This window comes from Bos javanicus, chromosome 10 (genome assembly GCF_032452875.1).
Source record: "Bos javanicus breed banteng chromosome 10, ARS-OSU_banteng_1.0, whole genome shotgun sequence".
Lineage (NCBI taxonomy): Eukaryota > Metazoa > Chordata > Mammalia > Artiodactyla > Bovidae > Bos > Bos javanicus.
In genome coordinates this window covers 21,549,813-21,562,879 of record NC_083877.1, presented here as the reverse complement: position 1 = coordinate 21,562,879, position 13,067 = coordinate 21,549,813, and the positions used below count along the sequence as shown (strand labels likewise).

General features: G+C 43.7%; 1 protein-coding gene across 1 annotated transcript in view; it reads right to left on the bottom strand.

The window, feature by feature from the left end:
• The window catches only part of SLC7A8 (solute carrier family 7 member 8), a 52,759-nt gene extending 39,954 nt beyond the window's left edge, over positions 1–12,805 (bottom strand). Inside the window, exons 1-2 of the mRNA XM_061430429.1 lie at positions 12,287–12,805; positions 11,690–11,873 (exon numbers count right to left, since the gene is read on the bottom strand). Coding sequence (XP_061286413.1) covers positions 11,690–11,831 — 142 coding nt within the window. The 5' untranslated portion in view covers positions 11,832–11,873; positions 12,287–12,805. The remainder of the gene's footprint in view (positions 1–11,689; positions 11,874–12,286) is intronic.
• Positions 12,806–13,067: the final 262 nt, after the last annotated feature.

The window sequence follows — 13,067 nt, the reverse complement described above, 5'->3', positions numbered from 1 at the left end:
CAACCATCTTGATTTTGACCAAATTAAAATGACAAAGATAAAAGCGGGAGAAAAAAAAAATAAAGACTTTCTTGGCTGTCCAGTGGTTAAGACTCCATGCTTCCACAGCAGGGGGTATGGGTTTGATCCCTGGTTGCTGCTGCTAAGTCGCGTCAGTTGTGTCCGACTCTGTGCGACCCCATAGACAGCAGCCCACCAGGCTCCCGTCCCTGGGATTCTCCAGGCAAGAATACCGGAGTACGTTGCCATTTCCTTCTCCAGTGCGTGAAAGTGAATAGTGAAAGTGAAGCCGTTCAGTCGTATCTGACTCTTCGAGACCCCATGGACTGCAGCCTACCAGGCTCCTCCGTCCATCAGATTTCCCAGGCAAGAGTACTGGAGTGGGCCGCCAGTGCCTTCTCCGTGATCCCTGGTTGGGGAACTAAAATGCCAAATGTCTCACAGTATGGCCAAAAAATTTGGGGGGCTTCCCTAGTGGCCCAGTGGTAAAAGAATACACTTGCCAATGAAGGAGACACGGGTTCGATCTCTGATCCAGGAAGATCCCACATGCCTCTAAGCCCGTGCACCACAATTATCAAGCCTGTGCTCCAGAGCCCAGGAGCCACAACTACTGAGTCCACATGCTGAAACTATTGAAGCCCACGTGCCCTAGAGCCCATGCCTCACTAGAGAAGAGCCCATGCAGCAACGAAGACCCAGCACAGTGAAAAGTAAAATTTTTAAAAATAAGTAATAAGTGGGGAAAAAAAATTGAATTATGTTAACCAAAACTGAGAACTGGGGGATGGGAAGGACAGGAACGTCTTGCTCTGATTCTAGGAAGCCACTACCTAGCAAATCAGAATCAGATGTCTCCTCTTCCTTAGCAGCCTCTGGAACGACTACAAGAAGAGGAATGTCACTTAGAGCACTGCTATGTACTGGAGCCGAAAGAATACCGACACTACATTTACTTAAAAGCCATGTCTTTTATATACAATCTTTAGTGTAATTATTTGATTAGTATATATCTCCCTCAATAGACTGTAAGCTCCACGAGAGCAGAAACTGTGTTGTTTACCTGTGAAATGTCACAAAGTATTAATAAACACTCTATAAGTATTTATCGAATAAATAATGTTTGATGTCAATCTACAACTTACCTCCACGGAGCAGTTTAATACACCTGTTTATCTGGAACCTCAAAAACCTGTGAAATATGTCAAGTGTGTATTGTAGGCAAATAAGTAAAGCAACCCACTTATTCCACTGCTGAGAGTAGACTGGCTGGTATTACCATCTCTACTTTATAGGGAAAGAAACTAGGGCAACCATTACTCTCATTTTTCCAAATGGAGAAAATGAAGGAGGTATTATTTTCCCCATTTTACAGATGAAGAACCTGAGATGCAGAGAGGTGGTTATTTGCCTAAATCACAGGGTAAATTAGCAGTCACCATCATAACCTCAAGGTTTTCCCTGAAAATTGTCAGTTTTACATGCTCCACCCTATAGACAATGAGAAAGGTTCACAGAAGTTGTTTGTTAAAGAACTGGAACACAGATCTGATTCTTTCCTCCTATTGCAATACCACCTTCAGCGATGAGTTACAAAAGATTCATGCCCATTACCTTACTTGATTCTCACAACTACTTTCTTGGGTGCACAGGTCAGGCACTCTCATCCCTATTTACCTTTGTGAAGACTGAGGCTCAGAGAGGCGAAGAGCCGTGATCAAAGTCACATACTGCATTAGGTAGCAAGGCCTGGATGAGAGGCCATGTTCTTGGACTCCTGGCCCGGAGGTTCCTCCTACTCTGAGCTGCCTCTCCTCGAGAAATTACACAACACATACCTTAACTTTTACACTGTCCAAGAGCAGGGCTTTTACACTGTCCAAGAGAGGCTTTTCTGGAATGGCTTTGAAAAAGGAGAACTGGGGAAGGGCTTTTCTGCCTTTGACTATGAACATTTCTTGATGAGAAGTTGGAAGAAAGTTGATTACAGCAGGAATTTTTTTTCTCCATTGTTTTACTCTTAGACTCATCATCTACAAAACCACTCGAGAATAAGATGCCCAACCGTCTGGTAGAGCCAAGGTACTGGAGGTTGGTTGGGTTTTCAATCCTCTCTTTCATCGACCCCAATTAGGGAAATAACCAGCTTATCACATAGATCTTCTCTAGTAAAAAATGGGCCCTAGGATGCCTGGACAATGAAGTCCAGCTTGGCTTATTCTGTCAAAGAAAAGCCAAGTGAACCACTCCATTAAGAAGGGGCCAAGTTGTATCAGTGGGCAAGTCATCACTAGAAAAACTGCTGGAATTGAGAAAATCCACATTGGCCATGAACAATTGCTGACTTCCACCTGTGGGCCAATACCCATGTGATTCCTATTAAGGCCTTACTCACTTCCAGGCCTGTCCACGCTAGAATGCTGCAGCCATTACAGAATGTCCTAGGGCATGGAATTACAGATTTCTACTGCTCAACAGATCCTCAGATCTGAAAGGCTTTGGCCTTCCCTACTGACTCATGCTGGTCTTGGAATCTAGCCAGGGCTTCTCCTGGACCTTGGAGGTTCTGTCCATTTCCATGATATCCAGATAAAGCCAGGGTGAACCTTCTTTGTACTTCTCACACAAAATGGTTGGAAGGGTCTCAGGATTTTCAGCACTGCGAGAACAGCATGGAAGTGCGGTCGGCACATTGAGGCCAGGCTTTGATCCTCACAGCAAGCCTGAAAGCTCACCATGCCTCTCGTCCTGTCTCCACTTTCCATCAGGACTATACAAATAGCCACCTCAGGGTGATGGCAGGTCAGGGCTCCAAAACACGCCCTGTGGGGTTGCCGTCTCTTGTGGAACAGAGATGTGGAAGGAGCTTTAAGGACTCTGCTGGTTTAGATTCCTTGCTGAAGAATGAAATGGGTGCTAGACTTAAGAGTCAAAGGAGCCACTGAGTCCTTGCTTTGCCACTCACAAGCTGAGTGGCCTGAATTTTTCTTAGCATCCCTACACCTGCTGAATACTTGCTTCTGCCTTGCCTACCTCACAAGGTTGTGGTGGGGATCAAAGGTAAACATACATGTGTGGAAGCACTTTATAATCTGCTTAATGATCACAAATATAAGGAGTTGCTAGGATTTGCAATAGTAGGGGTAGAGACAGTCTCTAGAAGACACCAATAATGGTCTCGTCTTGGAAGTTTAGCTCTGAAATAGCACTGCAGGGCCAGGCCCATGAAGAACATTCTCTGAGTATCTGTTTACTTGTCTAGGTATAATTTTTAGATGCTTCAGGTGGGCGGCCAACAGGTAATTGCATCTCAAAAAGTATTTATTGAGCACCCACTCTGTACATTCTTGCTCTAAAACGTAATTGGGAAGCACTAGTTCACACATGGATTTTTAATATAATAGATGGAGCCAACCACCACCCACCAGTCACTGAAAGACAGGCATCCTGGCCTGAGGGGCTAAGTCTGCTGAACCCTCAAAAGTGCCCATTAAGGATTCACAGCAGGTGTCCAGCGTCTCCCTGTCTAATTGGGAAACCAGGCACCAACAGTGAGAGGCTTTGTCTACCTCAGTGGTTCTCATCCAGGGACAATTTTGCACCATCTCCCCACCTTCAAGGGACAACTGACAGTGTCTGGAGACATTGTTGGTTGTCACAGCTGGTGAGGGGGTGCTACTGGAATCTAGTGGATAGAGGCCAGTGATACTGCATGGGACAGCCCCCCAAAACAACAAAATATCTAGCCCAAAATGTAATAGTGCTGAGGCTGAGGTAAACCTCAATGTTAATTTCTAAAGTCTTTTTCAAATTTGAACTTAGAGGAGATTTAGCATGTTTTGTGTTTTGCTTGTTTTTTGCTAAATGTAAAAATTTATTGTTTATGGGAATAACTCATTTTTAAGCTAAGGCTTCATTTTCAAATGCAACACTAAATTTACCACCTTAACCATTTTTAAGTGTACAGTTCAGTAAGTTCAGTTTGTTAAGCATATTCAGGGTGGTCCAGTGGTTAAGACTCTGTGTTTCCACTGCAGAGGGCACAAGTTCAATCCCTAGCTGGAGAGCTAAGATCCCACAGGCGGCTAAGAGAAAGCAGATTCACATTGTTGGGAGACAGATCTCTAATGGACGGTTTGGCTTAGACTGGCTGCTATTATTCAAAAAATACTTTCTATGCACTTACCCAGGCCAGGCTGAATATATGAGGATATGAAAATGAGAAAGACTCAGTGCCTGTCGTCAGCAAATTGTGGGGAGAAGTGATGACATGATGCATGTGGACTCAGAACTGACACCACCAGGGAGAGAAGTTGCATGAAAGCAATCGCAATACATGACAAGATATTAGGGATGGACAACATCACTTGTGGGGCTGCTCAGTAAAAGCTTCCTAGAAGAGGGAAGCACAAGAAGCTGATGAGTAAGCAGACTCGAGTCAACAGAGAAAAGGAAAAACACTGTCTACTTGATAAACAGGTCAGACTTGGGCTGAATTGGCCAGTTCTTCCCATCACCCGATCAATCTAATCTGTTTTTGAACCAAAATGAATGAGTGTGGGGGTGGGGGTGGGGGGATAAAGGAAGTGGGGGTGGTAGAGGATGAGCTTAGGAGAGAAAGAAACTAATATTTATTGAATATAAACTGCTGGATACCGGCCAGTTTAATATTTCACAAGAAATTTCTATTTTATTGCCAATGAACTTGTTCCAGGTTACAAAGCTTGTAAATAGGAAAGCAGTTTACAAACCCAAGACTATCTCCAAAGCCCTTCCTTTTCTGATATCAACAATGGTTCCTCCCTGTCCACAACATGATACAAATCATGGGAAACTTCATCATATGCTTTCTACTCCCAGCATCAGGACCCACTTGCAAATGTCTCCTTATCCCTAGACAACCTGACCTGCCTGTTATCAGCTGCTGATTAAACACGCTATGCAGAATTGTACTCTAAAGAGGCTGCTAAAGCATTTATGAATCTCACAGACGTACAGGCACCTTTAAAGTCTATACATAGTGAGAAAAGTACACTAACAATTCTGCAGCACCCCCTGGGTAATCGGCCTTCACAATATGCTGCTCAGTGTGAGGATGCCCAGAACATCTCAAGGCGCATTATGAAACCCTCTCCCCAGGAGTGACGTCACTGGTAATGCTGAAGATATAACCGCAGGGAGGAAACCAATGTGAAGAGTTGAGACCGTGACAATGGATGAGGGATGAGATGTGACTGATTAAGTTTTTCAGCTCAGACTTCATTCATTCTATAAATATAACAACTTAAAATAGACTTGAGGCACAATTTGGCTTCTTAGAAATAAAATTCACCAGTGCTTAGCACAAAGCCTAGCATATAATGCTGAATGAGTATTTGTTAAATGTTCAAATATAGGATGATCAGAATCCTGTGACCAGTAGCCCCCACACCTGTGCCAGGGAGCAGCCTGCACTTTGTCATTTACAGATTTCCAGGGAGAAGAGCCCAGGGGGCCTCCTTTGCAGACATGTTCTGGGAGGGGAACAAGGCATGGTCTTTCTTGCTCTGCACTCTCTCAGCTGGGAGTTAAAAATTAGAAGGGATGAACTCCTTTTGGTTGTTTTGGATAGTTCAGGATATATTCTTAGGGTTATTTGCTCATTCCTGTTTTTTTGATACCCTCTCACCTGGAGGGGTGATACCTCCCAGGGACAGGGGAGCCTGGTGGGCTGTTGTCTATGGGGTCGCACAGAGTCGGACACGACTGAAGCGACTTAGCAGCAGCAGCATCTCCAAACAATAATAACCAAACAAGGACTTCCCTGGTGGCCCAGCGTTTAAGAATCCGCCTGCTAAAGCAGGAGACACAGGTTCAATCCCTGGCCTGGGAAGATTCCACATGCAACTAAGTACATACACCACAGCTACTGAAACCCTCATGTTCTAGAGCCCATGTTCTGCAACAAGAGAAACCACTGCAATGGGAAGCTCTCACTCACTGCAACTGGAGAAAGTCAGCAGGCAGCAATGAAGACCTAGTGCAGCCAAAAATAAACAAATAAACAAATAAAAAATAACAAACAACAAGAGCAACAACAGACATTCCTAAGGCCTTCTCGGTAGGCAGCTCTGCTGCTGGATTAACCAGCAGAGGAGAGCAGAAAACCCTGGTATCTGGGCAACTTGAAAGTCTCACCCAGGATGCCCATACCGCCATGCCACTTCAATAAGCCAATTTAATTCAGAAAAAGTGGTGTGTATATGTGGTGCTGGCCTCTCTGAGAAGGTCTTCTGATCTGGGTACAGGGTGTTTTTGTTGTTGTTGCTTTTCTAAATAGAATGGGTTGTTTGATTCTGTTTCTTTGGACATCTTTTTTACCTGCTGGGTTTCTATTTTCTTTCCCCCGTACCCTAAGTGTCTCCTGCTAGTCATTTATTCTGCATAACTCTGCTATTTGAGAGAGCATATTGTAGCCCTGCCAGCAGCCCTGCCTCAACTAGATTATTCCTTGAGCTCCCTGGTTCCTGGAGGTAGGAAGCAACAGGATCCCTGGTTCCAGCCACCCTGTGGGACATTTTGATTAAGCCCAGCGGCTTCAGAGTTCAATGACTTGAGTGAGAATCCCGGCTCTGCCACTGCCAGTTATTCATTCATTCAATTCTACCCTTTCCTTAACAGTACTTATTTCATGGACTTAGATGAGAATATTCATAAAGCACTGATCTGGTATGTGGTCGTGCTCAGTAAATGGTAGCTACTTATTATTATTACACCACTAAGTATAACCTCTCTCTGTTTACCAAGATGTGTTTGTTTTGAAAAGTATCCTACTTGGCTTCTGTCTCAAAGTTTTCTTTGAGAACAATGAGAGTTTCAAACATGTTTTCCTCCTGAATGAACCAAATCCTAATCCCTCTCATGTTGAAAAAAAAAACCTGAAGTACAAATTTGAGAAGAATTTTCACACTCCAGCCCTCTGGTTAATATCCAATAGACATCTGGGGGATTAGAAAGCTAATACATTAAATCAGAGACTAAAATGTAACATCTTCTAAAATGGTGTAAAAATACATGGGTCTGAAAATCTTTTGGACCTGAAATATTTCCAAATCAGCCCAGTGCCATTTCAGCATGGTTATACCTATAGTATGCTTCTTTGTTGATAAACAGCCTTTAAAAAAAAGCTTTCCCCCAACTTTTCCAGTATCAGATACCCATGTCCTTTCCCAACTGCAGTGTCAGGACTATGGTCCTGCATGGCCCACTCCCCCACCACACAAGACACACCAGCCTTCCTCCCTCCTCCCTTGGTTACCGACTGGAAACAGGGAATGGCTGAGCTTTGACTCTGGAGTCAGAAGATCTCGGCAGTCAGTCCTCCAGGATCTGTGACTCCATTTCCCCATGTTTAAAACAGAGTTATAATATCTATTTCCACAGAATTGTGGTCAGGATTAAATAAGGGAATATATATAAAGAGTTTATGTAAAGCTCTGGTTTTTCCAGTAGAGAATGCCGGTCCAGAGAGGAAGAGTGAGCTTGTGGGAGAGTCGATGGAAGCGCGGTCTGTGCTGACCACATCCTGCAGTAATGGAGCCAGCACACCTCAGGCTCCAACCCCCCCACCAAGTCTTCCTGCAGCTGTACTGGTACTTCTTCTACTCTCAACTGATTGCTCAGATCTTGTTTACATTGGGACACTTCCTTGCAGGGAACACAACACTGAGTGCTTCGTCTATAAAAACAAATAAGGACCTCTGCACAGGATCTGAAGGCAAACACCTCTTTTAGGACATGACAATTGAGAGTAGAGAATAATGCTTGTGAGTTTGATTTAGGATTTAGACAAGCTGTAGGTCTGAATCTTTAATACTTTTCAGCTGTGTGACCCTCACCAAGTTTCTTGTCTCTCTGAGCCTCTATTTCCTTATGTGGAGGAAGGGCTAAGAAGTGCCTACCATATGGGATTATTGTGAAGGATAAATAAGACAATGTGGGACTTCCCTGGTGGTCCAGTGGCTAAAACTTCATGCTCCCAATGCAGGGGTGCAGGTTCGATTCCTGTCCAGGGAACCAGATTCCACATGCTGCAACTAAGACCTGGTGCATCCAGATAAATACATACTCAAAAAAAAAAAAGAATATATGTTTGACAATTGGACAAGTGTCTGGCATATAATAAATTTTTAATAATAACAGTAGCTTTGATAGCATTAATTAATGAATTTTGTGGCTCCTTCATACTTTCTTTAGATTTTGAGGGGGGGTCCACATTCAAGGAGAAATCTAAGTTCACCTATTACCAACAGGTTTCTTTGGCCAAATATGTGGCGAGCAATAGCCTGGTTAAATTAGGGCAAAGGTGAAGTTTAAAAATTAAAACTGGACAACCTCATTTCCAAGTTGATGAAACTATTCCTAGCTTAAAAGATTTTCAAGTTAGGTTCCCAACAGCCATTCAAAAAAACACTTTATTACTATTGTCTTCACATTTTTGTCAAAGGGTCAATTAAATTCAACAATCATTTGAGTAACTATTTCAAGTCAGGGACTCTGCTAAGCACTAAAGATTCAGAGATATATACGACACATTTTTTTGCTCAGGGAAATAACAGTTTAGTTGTTGTCCTTCTACCTACCAAATCTCCCAGAATTATCTTCTCTATTCCATCTTTCTCCATGTCCTTCAAGAGGCTTCTTAATCTAGTTCTCAGCAAGAACTTCTCTTTCTTTGTGCTTCTCACCATTCACCTAACTTTTTCCTCCTTAAGTAACTCAACTGTATCATAAATTTCCAACGTTCTTTGTCTAATGCATATAAAACTTATCTCTCCGATCAGATTATAAATAATTCTAGAGCAAGCATCTTCTATTGGTTCATTTTATATTTCTGTAACACCGACCATCTTGTTATTCCTATTTTAAAACTGTTATTTATTTCTTTATGGCTGGACTGGGTCTTTGTTGCTATGAATGGGCATGCTCTAGCTGTGGTGAGTGGAAGCCACTCTTCCACGTGATGCGCGGGCTTCTCATTCCTGTGGTCTCTCTTGTTGCAGTGCTCAGGCTTCAGTAGTTGTGGCTCACGGGCTTAGCTGCCCTGAGGTATATGGAATCTTCTCAGACCAGGGATCGAACCCGTAACCCCCACATTGGCAGCCGGATTCTTAACCGCTGGACCACCAGGGAAGTCCTTATGATATTCCTATTTTAAATCATCGATGCTGATTGTGAATGAAACTTTTACAACCTTTTATGAAACATAGTTTAACTTATCCCTAAGTTAACTAGATATGAGATCAATTTGGGGCAGTTGCTATTTTTCCATACCTCGTGATCTAATTCACTTAGGAAATTTCCTTTCTCTCTATACCTTCGAATTCTTTCTTCCACAGTGTTGATACTGAACACTAGATCACTGAATTTCATGTGCAGAATGCCGTTTCTATTTTTGCATTTGGTCTTGAAAAAACCTGAATCACTGTCATCTACTCGGAAACCCCTCTAGAGGACAGGGCAGCTACTCAGCACATTTGTAAATCAACAGCCACACAGCAGGGGAAGTGGAAAGGATTTTGCCCCCACAACACCCTAAAGGGGAAATGTGTGTCTCAGCTTAATTGGAGATACAATCATGACTATTAACTCTACAAGGATTCTTGCACTTTGGAATAATATCCTGATTTCTCTGAAATCACATATTTGGGGCCTCTTTTCACCATAGAATACCAGAGTTATTACTCTTCTTGCTACAATACCAATAGGAGCACTGGGACTACTCTTACACTGAAGTGCTATCCATGAGGTTGTGGACAAATCATTAGTAGCATTTACCCAGCTAAAAGCCATAGCTCTTACACCTGGACACTCCCATTTCTTCACAGTCTTAGAAAAATGCTAAAGAAAGAAACAAAAAAAAGCTCGTTATATAGGAAAATATCCTCAACCTTTGAAGGAGGTTGGTTTTGAAGGCAGGAAGGAGGTCTGATTGTGCTCGAGTGTGTGTCGGTGTAAACATCTGTGTATGAATCAGAATCTTCCCAAAGGAAGGAAAATACTTAATCCTCTCAGTCAAACTGTGAAAGAGGTAATAGCTCTGGGCTATTTATAGACCTTAAATTGGCATGTGCTGTACATATTGAGTACTTTGCTGATCTCATTTTTTAGAGCAGTTGCAATAAAGGTGAGATAGAGAAAAGGTAATGAGAGATTAAAATCCTGACTATAATATTTTAAAATAACATTACCTTACTTGTAACTGTAGATGCCTGGAAACCTACCAGAGTCAATTAGATACAGCAGCATTCCACTTTGAAAGCTGAGTGGAGATAACACTGAAGCCTGGGTGCAGAGGTGAAGAGGATTATCTGAATACTGTACTGATATTATTTGATTTCAAGGGTGTTCTCCAATGTCAGCATTGCTTAGTTGCCAAAATGCTTCTGTGCTACCATGAGGACCATGGGGTTATCCAGAGAAACTGGTCTGTGGGCATCAGGACACTGCTGCTGCTAAGTCACTTCAGTTGTGTCCGACTCTGTGCCCCACAGATGGCAGCCCACCAGGCTCCCCCATCCCTGGGATTCTCCAGGCATTAACACTGGGAGTGGGTTGCCATTTCTACAAGCCTTCAATAGGAAGTCTGCACAGAAACCGATCTGGCCTAACTGTCCGGTACCCCTTTCTCTGGGGAAAAGGTAAGGCCCTCTCCCAAAGACAGCAGAAGAAACTCTCACCTTCTGGAGTAAAGGCAGTAATGAAGCATTGCACATCCATCTACAGTGGCTGTCTGGAAAGAGGACTGTGTTGTCTAGAGACAGGGCCATATTTAGGACCCCTGCCTGGTAGAGTGCAGTTACAGGGTTGGAGTGGCCTGCACTGGCTCTCTCGGGGACACTGATGCTCCCCAGTTTCAAAGCCTTCAGCCGGACTCCCCATTCTAATTACTCCCGTTTCCCTTCAGAACCTCATAGGGTCTTCCATGAGGTAAGAGACATGGATATTACACAACTCCACTAAGCAATGAGAGAAGCTGCCAACTACACAATTACAGAAAGGTACAATCTGTCACTTCTTTTCTTCCATAATTTATTTCCTCACCATGAAATGGGAATAACAGCCCTGTCACATCTACTTCACAAGAGAAAGTGCTGGATAAGATGGGAAAGCTAGAGAAAGGCAAGGCATCCTTATACTGCTGTTGTGGCTATTTTTATTACACACCCCCTAGACCCACAGTCTCATATAAAGTAAAACCAAATAGCTCCTAAATATGTCTCAAAAGCCAATCCACAGCCTGTTAAGGAGATGGCTGCAGAAAAGCCTGTTAAAAATCTAGGTTCCCCAGTCCTACCTTAAATCACTGGAATCAACCTTCCAGTGTAGAGTCCAGAGACCTATATTTTCAACAAGCTTGCAGGCAACACTGACCATCAGCCAGGAGTGTGTCCCTTAAGTGCTCCATTCCCCAAACACTGGACAGAACTGACTGGTTTGGGGGAAGAGATGTATGATATACAACTCTTCCTATACGTCTCAAACTTAATCCGTTTGTGCAGGCGAAAGCACAGGTCAAAGACAACCCTTTTCTAAGGGAGCAGGACACAGAAACAGTGCTTTGCGGGGCTGGGGGACTGAGGGATTAAGGTTCTACAAAAGGACCACCAGACAGGGAAGAATGGTCGGTGGGAAAAGGAATTGGACTCACCTACGATGATAGCACAACCACTGACCAATCCAATCTCTTTCTTCAGGGCCACTCCGCCCCCTCCAGAATCAGCCTCCTGCGACACGCTCCCACCTGGGTGGTTCTTTTCAGTGTTGTTCCGGTGCCTGGTTCCTTTTTCCATGTTTCTCAACAGGATTTCAACCTCCGAAAGGGATCTCTCTTTCTAAATGCATATGGGTGTAAATATATTTAGAGAGAGAGCCTTTCAATTGGAAACGTCCTTTTCCGTGATAAGGACCACTCCTACCCTCTTTAAAAAAAATAAAAGACCCAGGCAGATAAAAGCGAACGATCCAAATATACCTATTCCGTCTTGACACTTTCTTGTCACTCGTGCTTACAAACAAGGAAAGTGTTGTTAAAATGGGGGCGGGGGAGGGGGGAGACACAGACATTTAAATGTAAAAATAGAACTGCACCAGCTACTCTGGCTGGAATTCTCCTGAAAGGGATGTAGCCTTCAGAAAGCAGGACCGTTTTGCACTGTGTACCAGGCAGTGGCTTATTTCAGACCTTCAAAGAGGTAGTCTGGATTTCCCTCAGCTATACCCCTAAGAAAACAGAGATTGTCTTTACCTCCCCTTAGCCTTTTATGAGGATAAAAGTCGTTTTCATTAACTGAAAGGAAAAAAGGCGATCCTCCGCTACTTTCTTCTCTTTCAGTGGACCCGACCGGTTTGCTCCGGGTCCTGTTTCCACCTGGCGTGGGTTCCTTCCCCCTCCCGTCTCCTGCCTTCCGCTTTCTCCAGAGGTCCTCTTCTGTCTCGCTTGTTTTCTTGTCCTTGTTTTCCTTCTTCGGATCTCCGTCAATCCTCAGGGCACAGACCGCACTATCCCTCGTGGTTCCAGAAGAGTGCCTCTAGCACAAACGAACGTGCTTCCCTTTTAGCGAGGGGTTTTAACTGCTGGGATAGCTCCGCCTCCCACCTCCAGCGTTGCTCTCCATCCTCCGTCTCCTCCCTCCTGTTCAATGTAAATAGCAGCACACAGTCCCCAAAGATCACCGACAAGATGGATGAAAAGATTTCGCTTTAGTCGATCTTCTCCCTTGTCTCCATCTTTCTCTTTGTAAGTAGTGGAAGTAAAATCCTCCCAGGTCGACTGTTCGGGAGAGTCCAGGAGCTGGTATAGCATTACAGGTCATTCAGCAGACGTGGGCTTTATAAATAAGGGACCGGTTGTGCACACACTTCAATGCTATCAGAAATACACTGGCGAATGTATTAAAATATTTATGTCTGGAAGGTTTGAAGGAGAGAAGGCAGTAGGGACGTTATCTTCAAGTATCTGAAAATAGGAGGAAATCGGGGGTGGGAAAGGGGAGTGGAAAGAATTAAGACTAATGGAAAAGAAGTTC